The 12,902-nt window shown below is 48.5% G+C and overlaps 1 protein-coding gene across 3 annotated transcripts in view; it reads left to right on the forward strand.

The window, feature by feature from the left end:
* ATP2A3 (ATPase sarcoplasmic/endoplasmic reticulum Ca2+ transporting 3) overlaps positions 1-12,902 on the forward strand; it is a 147,690-nt gene that overhangs the window by 106,619 nt on the left and 28,169 nt on the right. For all 3 annotated transcript variants that reach the window (XM_075904377.1, XM_075904374.1, XM_075904375.1), the window contains exons 10-12: positions 4,756-4,858; positions 5,734-5,865; positions 9,229-9,354. In XM_075904377.1, coding sequence (XP_075760492.1) covers positions 4,756-4,858; positions 5,734-5,865; positions 9,229-9,354 — 361 coding nt within the window. The remainder of the gene's footprint in view (positions 1-4,755; positions 4,859-5,733; positions 5,866-9,228; positions 9,355-12,902) is intronic.

Consider the following 12,902-nt stretch of genomic DNA (forward strand, 5'->3'; position numbering starts at 1 on the left):
TGTTTAATGCTGATGAGTCCCCTTTGTGGTTGGTTGGCTCATAGGGAGCAGACTCTTGTCCCACTCCAAAAATAACAGTCCATATGCGTAATAAATGTCTGTGTAGGTGATTCTTGTCCTTCCATTCTCTGTGCAATCAGATCTGTGGGCCTGACTCTTACTTCAATACAAGCCTCTTGTGATTGACGTAATTCTGCTGACCCCAAAAGTGTTGCATGTGATTTGTGCCAGAATGAGAGTGAAGGCCTGCAGTCTCCATGAGGGGCGAGAAACCTTAGATGCACCCTAGGTTTGGTCCTGTAGGATTCCACTTCTGGGGAGATAAATGAAGATGAGTCCGCATGAAGGTGGCGTTGAATGAATTTTCAAGCAGTTCAACTTTACGACACATCCACCCACTTCAGTCCAGAGAAGAGAAATATTTCTTCATGTACCACTAGTCTTCCTAGTGTCCCCAACTGTGCTCAGAGCTCCATTGTGCTAGGTGCAATATATGCAGACAGTCCATGCCCCAAAGAGCTTACAGTCTAGCCAGAAAGGGGCAGGATAGAGGAAATGTTAATTACCCCCATTTGGTAATTGGAGGAGGGGGTGTAAATACACCAAGTAAGTGACTTGTCCAGAGCCCACAAGGAGTCTGTAGCCGAGCTAGGATCAGAACCTGGGTCTCCTCAGTCCCAGTTTGCCTCATCCACCAACCCTGTCAGACAACCTAGCAAACAATCATGCTACGAACGTGGCTTCATAGTGTGCATCTCCATGGGGTGTGTAAGTTCAATGACCGATGAAAACCAAGGCGCAGTAAGCTTGGGAGAGGTTTATTTTCTGTCTAAGGATTATTTTTCTTATACATTTCACATGCGCCATGGAACTTGTTGAGGCGGGGCATTCATTGTATTTAATTCTTTTAGCTGTTGCCACTCATAGAGCTCAAAGCATTGTACAAAGGAGAGCATGAATCCTTATCCCCATTTTATTGACAGGGGAAGTGACTTGCCCTGGGTGTTGCAGGAAGTCTGTGGCAGAGGTGAGAATAGAACACTCAGTCCAGAGCTGCCCCCCTCCCCGCCTCTTCCCCCGGACCACGCTGTGTCTCAGAAGGGATTCTAGCCTTTCCAGCTCCAATTTCTATTTGAAGTTTTCTTAATAGCTTTTCAAAAATCCTGCATATCAACAACCACCTTTTCTTTCCTAGATTCCCTTCCCCGCCGCCTTCTGAACGGAGGGCAGCCCCTGGTCATCACTGGCCGGGAGAACTGCTGCTTCCGCCCTCCCTGCAGCCTGTATTTAAACTGGCCAGCTTTTTGTCCCTATGAAAATAGGCTTTTCCAGCGCTTTTGGCCCTGGCCGGCTTTCCACTCTCAAGCCGTAACAAGGACTCCAGAATGTTCTTTCCATTAGGAAGGCGCAATGGAATAAACTGATAATAATGAATGTCTGACAAATTTATTTTTCCAGTTAAAGAATGACCCGCTGAGCTTATACAGCCCTAACCTGCAGTTACCTCTGCTTGAGTTAGGATAATCTTCCTGTTTCCCCTGCAGACGGCGGCTGTCCGTTCGCCATAAAGCGGCAGCCTGCTCAAACAAACAAGAAATGGCATTTGGTTCCTTAAATGGTGATCGTGCAGAGCTGTGACTGATGCCTTTCCTCTGCTGGCTTTGACTCTCATGTATGGCCGCAGCCCAGGTCATTCCAGAAGTTCAGGGCCCTAGCGGTCAAGACGCTCGATTTTTCTTTGGAGAATGTTTGCAAGCGGTGGCCGTGGGACGCCTGTGTGAAATGGGCCGGGGGCTTCTCTAGCAGCTTGCCACCCGAATGAATAACACCCAGCTCTGACCCAGTGCATTGTCAGTTGATCTCAAAAGCCCTTTGCAAAGAAGGGCAGGAGCATTAGCTCCACTGAGTGGGATCTTTGCTTGCAGTCTTGGGCAGAGAATTTTGTGACGGGATTAGCACGGAGTCTAATGGAACTAGCCTTTTCTAACTCAGAGCCTTTCAGCCAGGGAGGCTGCCGTACGTTAACCATTGCCTTTCAGCAGTGTTAACTCAGTGCTACGGGTGGGGAAACTGAGGCACAAACAAGTGACATGCCCAAATTCTCTGAGCCTGAGTAATGTATGAAAGCGACGTAACTTCAGGCTGATGATGAATCTTAGGAGAGATGCCAATGGGATAAAGAATGCTACAGCCACATACTAGGAAAGAGAAGGACACTCCATCGTTGATTCTCTGAAGCCAGGAAGGAGTTTCCAGTCTCTTTCTGTTGGAGTTAAGATCAACAGAGGATCTGTCCCAACTTTGACCAAGCTGACGTTTCTATGATTATTGGTCAGATGAAAGAAATGGAAGAATTGGATTATTTTCAGCTATGTCTACACTGGTGGCTTCTTGCGCAAGAACTTGCCAGGTGTCCACACTGCACGCGCGTTCTTGCGCAAGTAAATTTACAGTCTAGCATCGGAAAACAGGGCTTCTTCCGGAAGAGTTATTCCTCTCCCCACGAGGAGTAAGCCCTCTTGCACAAGAGGGCAGCGTAGACAGGCAACATGAATTTCTTGCGCAAGAAACCCCTAGGGCTAAAATGGCCATCAGAGCTTTCTTGCGCAGGAGAGCGTCTACACTGACATAGACGCTCTTGCGCAAAAGCACATGCCAGTGTAGACGTGCTCTTGTGGAAGACTTTTTGCGCAAGAACTCTTCCTCAAAACAGTTCTTGTACAAGAAGCTGCCGGTGTAGACGTAGCCATCCTTGTTTTAGTCCTTTGTGTACATATCTGTTCTGTTGCTATTGGTTTGTGACCATTCGCTGCTTCCCGTGGTTTCACAGCATCTCTGCCTGTTTAGGATTTATTATTTTGCGTTGCAATGCTACCTAGCGGCTGCAGCTGAGCCCAGGGCCCTATTGGGAGGGTGTTGCACAACACAGCAAGGGTCAGTCCTGCCCTGAATTACTCCCAGTCTAGGTAGACCTGGCAGACAGAGGGTAGGTGGGACCACAACTTGTTCCTGGTGATGCAGCATGTGAACAGCAATGGTGGAAATCAAACTGAAATTCCCATTGCTCTATCCAGGAGGGCATTCAGATTCTCATTTAAAAAAATCACAGCCCCCGAGAGGCATTAGCACGGGTGTACTGATTATGTTCTAAATTGCATAAGCTACACCTAAACCCATTCTCCGTCAATCCTTGTCTGTGTGTTGTACAGTGGTGCCATGCACTGCCTTCCCTGCCTGGCGTTCAGTATGGGCAGGGGGATTCCAACATCTGGAGTGTGTAAAACACTCAAGGTTCTTTTGGGAGGAGGGCTGTATCAGCATGGGTTGTAACTAGGATGGACTGAATGTACAAGTGTTTAACTCCCTTCACTTGCTGGTTATGTAACCGTGTCTCCCTCTCCCCCATGGTTTTTTGAGACCTTAGCGCTCCTTTTATTTGCACAGTGCTAGGTTCCTGTAAATCTGCTTCGGCAGAGATGTTTATGAATATCTCATCAAAGGGAACAGTCTGTCTCTCTCGCTCAGAAACAGTTAATCAAGAGCTGTGGTTGCACTCATCCACCTTAGCCGTCCTGGCATGCACTGTTCGAAGATCCTGCTTAGGGTGGGCAGGAGGTTTTTCCCACCAGTCTTGGGCTCTGTTGGAAACATGCAGAAATCTTGAACTTCTTGGGACATTGGATCTTCACACTCTTCTGTAGTCTGCCACCGCTTTGCTTTCCCTTTTCTTTATTACACCTCTTCTTTCTTCATCTTTTCTGTATGTCTGAACCAATGCCTGCTGCAGCTTTGGGTCAGAACATGTGCTTGTGTGTGGATCTTCAGGGTGCTTTTAATTGAGGGTGAAGTTTGCAGCCCCCTTCATTGCCCCTTCGCCTCTGAGATGGGCCCTGACTGCTGCTGGTGCTTTCCTTTGACACCAAATAAGCTCTCTCTTAAACACAGCCACCTTGCAGCTGCTCTGGAGAAAAAAGAGAGTTGCTTTTGAATCCAGATCTGCTGTGCTTTTGGAACAGCAGAGTCTTTCTCTTTGGATATTTCTAATTCCATTGTTCAAACCCGGTTGTCACAGACACATTGTGATTTTTTTTTTCCACTCCAAAAAGTAGCAATTAGGTCAAATCACAAAGGATGTTTTTAAGCCAATAACACACAGTATGCAGAGGCAAAATTAGAAAGGTGAAGGCACAAATGAGATGAAACTAGATAGAGACACAAAGTGTAACAAGAAAGGTTTCTCCAGACGCGCGAGAAGCAAGAGGAAGACCAAAGAGAGAGTAGGCCTGTTACTCAATGGAGGTGGGAGAACAATAACAGAAAATGTCAAAATGGCAGAAGTGCTAAATGACGTGGGGATTTTTGGTTTTCACCAAAAAGTTTTGTAGCGTTTGGGCATCTAACATCCCGAATGCCAGTGAAAACAAGGTAGGTTCAGTGGCTGAAATGGGGAACGTTACTTTGACGCAGCACTTCTCCCCTACAGAGGGCTATCCCAGGGATGCATTTGGGTTAATTGGGCCCCTTACGTGGTGCGTATTCCTGTTCCTATTTTTCTGAAGCCCAGCACATTAGCCCAAGATCACTCAGGGAACTTTGTGGCAGAGCCAGGAATAGGTCCCAGCCCCGTGTTTTAGCTACACAACCTCCCCTGCTTCTTCTGAGGGCCTTGGGTAGGAGATGTGGCAAAAATGCCAAGAACGAGTGTCACTTTGAGTTGGGTAAACTTTGAGGATTTGGTTTGGTTCCTTCTTGCAGCCTGAAGAACGACAAGCCAGTTGAATGTGGACGGTACGACGGCCTCGTGGAACTGGCTACTATCTGTGCCCTCTGCAATGACTCCTCTCTGGATTATAACGAGGTGAGCGTGCTGGATCCTTACCCTATTCACCAACTGCACAGAGGTATTTTAAGGAGGTTTCTGTGGTAGTAACTAAAGGCCCCCCCAGCCTGGCCCTACCCCCGGCCCCAGGCACAGGAGGAGACTTTATATAGTAATAGAGTCAAGTAGTTAGTTTTGTGTCCCTATCAAATTTGTGCCCATGCCACGACCTTATTTTGCATGCCTGGATTGGTGGGGGATGGCCTTGGCCAAGACTTTCCTTAGAGTGCCCTGCTCGGTTGTGTCAAATGTACATCGTGTTAGACCCAGCTGACACAGATAGATTCCTGTGCTTTTTGTTCCCTTAGCTTCTGGATAGACTTGTAGCCTTTTGCGTTTTGTAATGAAGATAGTAGCTGCGGTTGAATGGCACTGAACTACATGTGGGTGGGTTTTCAGGAGACGGGCCTTCCTTTTGCAAGCACAGGTTGCACCTGCGTTCATGGCATGCAAATCAGATGGCCAGAGGCACAGATGCAGTGCGGAGGTTTGCACACTCCGCCCCTGCAATGGACTTGTGGGAACACACAGGCACAAACTGGAAGCTGGGCCTGAAAGTATTCCCCAGAGCTGTGTGCATCATCCTTACAGGGAGATGGTTACACAAACCCAAAACAGGATTACTCTGAGCTTGAGCAGCAAGTCAGCTTGTATTATAATCTTCAGCCTTGAATGCCCAGTCTGTGGCCTCCCCACAGCACCCTAGAAGGAGAGCGATGCTTTTGGAATCTCAAGCACAGTGCAGTAAATAAAACCATCCTAGATTTAGTCATGCAGGTTAAGAGACTGAGGTCACACCGCTCATGTTTTTCTTTTACACTGAATGTTTTTGTTCCTTTCTTCCTGCTGGCCAGTCCAAAAAAGCATATGAGAAGGTGGGAGAAGCAACCGAAACAGCCCTGACCTGCCTGGTAGAAAAGATGAATGTCTTCAACACCGATACAAGTGATCTCTCGAAGGTGGAGAGAGCCAATGCCTGCAACTCTGTGAGTAGAATGAAAGGACAAAACTTGTGTGGTCCCCTTCACCCAGGAGTGAGGGAAGGGGCAGAGGGAGGTTGCATGGTGCTTTGCACAAGAATTCTTCCCAAGTTCCTAGGAAAGGAGGCGATGAGGTTGGAATGACCCAAACCATATCAGATTCTCCACCCCTTGAGCTCTCAAAGGAGGGAGGATAACTGCATCTTAAGACAACATCTCACCACCCAAGTCAGGTTTCCAGAAGTGACTCGTGATTGGAGATTCTGTAAAGCAGGGGTGGGAAGCCTTTTTTTTAGGAGGGGAGGTCGGGGGCCGATGACCCAGAGAAAAAACAGTGGGGGGGCCGCACACAAGTGAGAAGCAAAAAACCCCCCCAAGCCCCTCACTGACATAAAAAAAATTCCTCCCATTCCCCTCGTTAATCAGCGCCTAGGGGGCCCAGGTTAGTAGCTTTCCTGTGCCCCAGCCCCATGGTAAGGTGGCAGGGGGCTGGAGTGTCAACGCGGGCTCCCCAATGCTGGGGTGGAGGGGGGGAGCCCTGAGCCTTGGGGGCTGGATCCAGGCAAGTTAGGGGTTGCATCCGGTCCCTGGGCCTGAGGTTCCCCACCCCTGCCGTAAAGGCACCCAGATTTCAGAACATGCTGAGCCCCCCCCCTCTGAAAACCAGACCCCTTTAAAGTGGTTCAAATTGGGCACCCAAAGCCACTAGTCTCGTCTGAAAATCTTGGCCTTTGTGTCACAGGGTAAGTCTGCAGAGCAAGAGCTGTGTACGTGCTTAGTTTACCTGAGCTAGCTTGAATCGAGGATAACAGTAGTAGTGGGGACAGCTGTAGGAGAAGCCCAGTTCGGACCCTGTGTACACAGTCAGTTCACTCGATCCAGAGCCTACGCTGCTTTCCCTGCTGTTTTGACCTTCGTCCGCTTGATTCAAAGTAGCTTGTGTAGGCTAGCCCAGGCACGGCATTTCCTGTATACAAACATCTTTGGGCTGCACAACAGGGCTGAGATTTGCAAAGCTAATGAATTGCAATGGGAACGGAGCATCCAGATCCCTTAGTCGGATGTGACTCTCAACAGCCTAGATGTTCACAGGCACCTGAACAGAGTGGTCCTCCAGACACGTTCTGTGGAGCTGGGCATGCCCGTCTACACCAGTGGGATGCACCGTACTACGGTAGACCTACCATGGACTCATGGGTTTGTCTGCCCCAGACTTTTGCAAAGAACAAAATCTCCCTTCGTCCCATGATGGAGCTGAACCATTGTAGCTATTGTGAGTGCACTGGTCTAGGCAGAGAACCGGCGACCTGCTGGTTTACTAGGTACAATGTCCGCATCTGTATCACCCCCATGGTGGGAGCACTGTCCATGCTAGCACTCCCATTGATGCTGTCTGTTGACGATGGAGCTGAACCGGTGGTACCATTGGTGGGTGACTTAGAGGAATGAATCGAGTGTAGACAAGGTTTCTGTGCCTTCAGAGGTGGTGGGAATGTCGTGACAAACCTGGAAAGCCCCTTGTGCCGCTGGCTTTCATTTAGCACAGTTGGACCAATTCCTGCTATACACCTGCAAGGTTTTTAGATAGGAGAGCGGGGTCTTGGGGCAGGAAAGTTGTCCCTCTTTACTTACTACTTTAGATTTGATCATAATCAATCACCATTATAAGTGCCCTGATGATCTGTCTTACAATTGCAAGCAATGAGTATCCAACAGAAAAAAAACAAATTTGTCGACCAACAATTCATCCAAGCCAAAAAACAAACAAAATCAAGTGAGCAAGACATTTACATCTCGTCATTTGCCTCCCAGAAATACACTTTCAGGATTCCCCAAAGCCCTGTCAGAGAGATGGCTTTTGGGGACATAAATTGGTGTTCTCCCAAGGCCAAACAGCTGCCAGATTTGTATGGCGTAATATTAACATGATCATGCAAGAGGAAGTGGTCATAAATCTTTGAACCTCAGAGAGAAGTGGCCTAGCGAGGCCCAGCACCTCTCTTGCTAGAATCTCAGCTGTGTATCTTCTTAAAGTAGCAAACGCAATAAGATTGTTCTACGGCCTAAATGTGAAGAAAGCACGTGTGTAAATTTGCTTTAAATAAATACAATTTTGCTTTAAAAGTGTGCATATATGTAAAATAACATCACTAAAATACAAAGCCACAATACACGAAAGGCAAGACCACCTTACAAACACAGCCTGTGTGCATACAATGGCATGAACAGACGCTAATGCTGCATATCTTTGTTCTTCCATTCTGAAACTTGAAAGAAAAATAACATGCAAGATGCTTTTTGTGCACCTGAATTTTTATGCTAGCGAGCCATATATACTGCCTGTCAAGACTCGCTGTGCTGCAAAATCTGTCCCCAAAAGAGCGAACTAAAAAATGCAGAGCTCAAAGCAGCCACAGAAATGTAAGTTGGTATATGAAAGGAGAAGAAAAACAGTCAATTTGGCAAGGGCCTGATCCAGATCTTTAGACGTAAATGGGAGCTTTCTTGATGTCTTCAGTGGGCTTTGGCTCAGGCTTGATCTTTATCATGAGGCTAACCTGGAGGAGAAAGCTATGTATTTCCCTCTCTCTATATTACAGAAGTTGAAAACGAATTAGGCTTTTGGGGGAAGATGTAAATGCCGCTCTCTTCTCTCTTCTTTCCCACTCCCTCCCAAAAAAAGCCCAGTCTTAGAACTGTGTGACCTTAAGCCCCGAACTTAAAGTGACTGATTTGGCCTCAGGAGTCATAGGCCTACACAACCAGATCCTAAGTGTGCAGCCAACAGCACTAATGTATAAGAACTGATGAGCTTATTTATCCCATAGCATGCCTGCTTTTGTGTGTGGAAACAGCTTCTATCGCTGCGGTAATGGAAGAGAAAACACCGAGCTTTTCTGATGACAGTGTCTGGTTTCAAATGAAAATGCTTTTGTTCCAGTTGATCATTACCCCCTTGTATGAAAATGTGGAGTGCCCTGCTTTTCTAGGGGTGGACTAGGTCTATCCCAGGACAAAGTGGCTGTAAAAGAAGAGTTGGGTCCCTCCATTTCACTTCCTAATATTGTGTGAATTCATGGTGCCCCTTGGGCTAGGAGTGAGAGAGGAAAGGAGGCTGAACCACGTCCATGCAGTTGAACTTGCAGGTGGTTAACTTGCTGTGGCAAAGCTGTGGGACTGAAAGCCTCTGCTGATGCTTTTCCTGTCATTGCTTAAATGGCAGAATCCCGCGCTGACGCATCTGTGCTTTTATTTTAGACTTGCGCTGTGTGTTGATTCATTGGGCCCGTTAGATGCAATTAAGTAGGGCCTGGCCTTTGCCTGCATTTGCCAGAGCTAATTGCACCCTGCCCATCTGTCTCACCACAGGTGATCAAGCAGCTGATGAAGAAAGAGTGCACCCTGGAGTTCTCCCGCGACCGCAAGTCCATGTCCGTCTATTGCACTCCTGTCGGTGCCAGCCACAACTCTGCTGGCAGCAAGATGTTTGTCAAGGTAATGGATGCATGCTGCAGTGCCTGGGGCTGGGGCTGGGGGCCTACTGGGGGCGGGGAGGGGTTTGTGAGTGTTCCACATGTTGAGTGAGGGTTGAGGGAGCCAGTGTATCCCTGGGATGCTGCAGTTCCCGATCAAGGGGCTATGTAATGTGAATAGCTTCCCATGGGCACCAGGCCAAGATTTGGCTTTTGGATGGAAAGCTGGCATCATCCTCTTTATGGAAGAGGATGGATTTCCAATCCCTAGAATGCTGTCACTTCCTAGCTGGCTGCTCGGCTAGAAGCTGGGGGTATGTTCGGTCTCCAAAGGGAGTTCGGATAGCATTGTGGGCTTCAAGATGTCCTGGATAATAGATCTCCTGAAAGTGCAGGGGAGTTGGATTGCTTAAGAGCGAGAGACAGCTTGGAAAGCTTTAGTTTGGTGCAGGAAAACAGATGCACTTCTCTCATGGTGGCTCGTGATCAGTTATCCAGCATTTTGGGTTATCCAAGTTGTCCCCCCACACACACTCTGTTCCCAGCCTTATGGTAAAGCACATGTCACCTCTCAGCTATTTTCCTAGTGGCCTGGAGGGATTTCAGTTAGTGGATAAGATGATATGGTCAGGAGGGAGAGATAATTGGCTCATTGAAGCAGTAATACAGCTGAAGTTTTGGGGTTGCTTGTTACAAGTGTCTTCACTATCAAGCTTGTGAGGAATTAGTGAGGGCGCCTTGTGACGTTCCTGGCAATGCTTAAAAGGAGACAGAGTCTGAGGTGGGATTTCCAGAACTGCTTGTGCTCCTAAGTCAGTTAGGTCCTTGTGAACATCCTCCCTTGCTTTCTAGGGGTATGTCTAGATTACATGCCTCTGCCGACAGAGGCATGTAAAATAGGCTACCCGACATAGTCAATGAATGCCTCATGAAATGAGGTTTACAGGATTGGTCAGTAACGGCTTTCCTCGTCGATCGATCTGCATCTTGGCTGCCCCGTTGTGCCAACAATCAGCTGAGCCAGCACAGCATGGCGGCTATTTTTATTTTAATGAAGCCGGGGATATTGAAATCCCCGCTTCATTGACTATGATGGGTAGTCTAATTTACATGCCTCTGGCAACAGAGGCATGTAGTCTAAACGTACCCTAGGTGTCCAGTAAAGGGTACACATTATTTATAACAACAGTGGCCTCTCAATCAAACCCTGTTGACTTGGCCTTCATCCAAATCTGAGTTCAGCATCAGGTACCAGGTCAACTAAGTCAGGGAAAGCAGGGGATTGAGGGGAAGTGTGTGCAGCAAGCAGCAGCAGCCAGGGTCAACAGCAGCAGCCAGGGTCAACCCATCTTCAAAAAAGGGAAGAAGGACGATCCAGGGAACTATAGGCTGGTCAGTCTTACCTCGGTTCCTGGAAAAATCATGGAAGGGATCCTTAAGGAATCCATTTTGAGGCACTTGGAAGAGAGGAAAGTGATTAGGAATAGTCAGCATGGATTCGCAAAGGGCAAGTCGTGCCTGACCAATCTGATTAGCTTCTATGATGAGGTAACTGGCTCTGTGGACGTGGGAAAGTCAGTGCATGTGATATACCTTAACTTTAGCAAGGCTTTTGATACTGTCTCACAGAATCTTCTTGCCAGCAAGTTAAGGGATTGTGGATTGGATAAATGGATGGTAAGATGGATAGAAAGATGGATAGAAAGCCGGGCCCAGCAGGTAGTGATCAATGGCTCGATGTCAGGATGGTGGTCGGTTTCTAGCGAAGTGCCCCAAGGTTCGGTTCTAGGACCGGTTTTGTTCAATATCTTTATTAATGACCTGGATGAGGGGATGGATTGCACGCTCAGCAAGTTTGTGGATGACACTAAGCTAGGGGGAGAGGTAGATACACTTGAGGGCAGAGATAGGATCCAGAGTGACTTAGACAAATTGAAGGATTGGGCCACAAGAAATCTGCTGAGGTTCAACAAGGACAAGTGTAGAGTCCTGCACTTGGGATGGAAGAATCCCAAGCATAGTTACAAGCTGGGGACCAACCAGTTAAGTAGTAGTTCTGCAGAAAAGGACCTGGGGGTTACAATGGATGAGAAGCTGGATCTGAGTCAACAGTGTGCCCTTGTAGCCAAGAAGGCTAATGGCATTTTAGGTTACAATAAGAGGAGCATTGCCAGCAGATCCAGAGATGTCATTATTCCCCTTCATTCGGCTTTGGTAAGGCCACATCTGGAGTATTGTGTCCAGTTCTGGGCCCCCCACTACAAAAAGGATGTAGACGCATTGGAGAGTGTCCAGTGGAGGGCAACCAAAATGATTAGGGGGCTGGAGCATATGACTTATGAGGAGAGGCTGAGGGATTTGGGTTTGTTTAGTCTGCAGAAGCGAGTGAGGGGGGGGATTTGAGAGCAGCCTTCAACTTCCTGAAGGGAGGTTCCAAAGAGGATGGAGAGAGGCTGTTCTCAGTGGTAGCAGATGGCAGAACAAGGAGCAATGGGCTCAAGTTGTGGTGGGAGAGGTCCAGGTGGATATTAGGAAAAACTATTTCCCTAGGAGGGTGGTGAAGCACTGGAATGGGTTACCTAGGGAAGTAGTGGAGTCTCCATCCCTAGAGGTGTTTAAGTCTCGGCTTGACAAAGCCCTGGCTGGTTGATTTAGTTGGGATTGGTCCTGCCTAGAGCAGGGGGCTGGACTTGACCTTCTGAGGCCTCTTCCAGCTCTAGGGTTCTATGAGTCTCTGATTCTCTTACTCGGGCATGTAGGATTTGAGCTGCCGCAGTCAAAACAGCCATGTCGATGTTGTGGCGCAGGCACCGAGGCCCACCCCGTCCTGGGGCTGTTCTTAGCAAGGTAGCCCTGGAGCCCAAGTCTGTTGCCCAGGTTCTGAGAGTCGCTGCCACAGGCCTGGGCTCTGAAAGACTAGACTGACTCCTTCCTCAGTCTGGAGTCGTCTTGCTTGTGACCAGGGGAGCCAGCAGCCACGCTGGGTCCGTAGACCAAGTGATGGGGGAGCCCAGCTCTATGCTCTCGGAAGGGGCGGGGCCAGGGCAGCCAGAAGGGGCGGGGCCAGGGCAGGCCTCCAGCCTGTAGAGCCGCGCCGAGTGCGTTGTGTGGCACTCTGAAGGCGATTCAAAGGGCCTAAGGCTCCATTTGCTGCTGTGGCTACAGTAGTGACAGCCAGAGCCCTGGGCCCATTAGAATTGCCAGGCCCCGGGGTAACTGCCCCCCCCCATACAGGAGGCCTGGTTGTGCCTTAAACTGGGTGCATCTTGCCCCTTTCCAGGCATACAAGGTTTGGTGCTGGAGACCTGGAGCTCTCTGTGGGCATCGCCATCTCTAAATGTTGACAGAGCAGCGCCACCTACAGGAAGCGAAGGATATTGAGCTACTAGGGTTGCCAGGTGTCCAGTATTTTCACTTCCTGTCCAGTTAAAAAAAAAATCAGAAAATACCAGATACCTAAAATGTCTGGTATTTTCTGATTTTTTTTCCCAGCTAGGAGGCGAAAAACCCGGGTGCTTACTGGGTTCCGCAGCGGAGCTGTCCAGCCTGGCGCAGGGAGGCAAGATGGCA

Source organism: Pelodiscus sinensis, chromosome 21, assembly GCF_049634645.1.
Source record: "Pelodiscus sinensis isolate JC-2024 chromosome 21, ASM4963464v1, whole genome shotgun sequence".
NCBI classification, from domain to species: Eukaryota; Metazoa; Chordata; order Testudines; family Trionychidae; genus Pelodiscus; species Pelodiscus sinensis.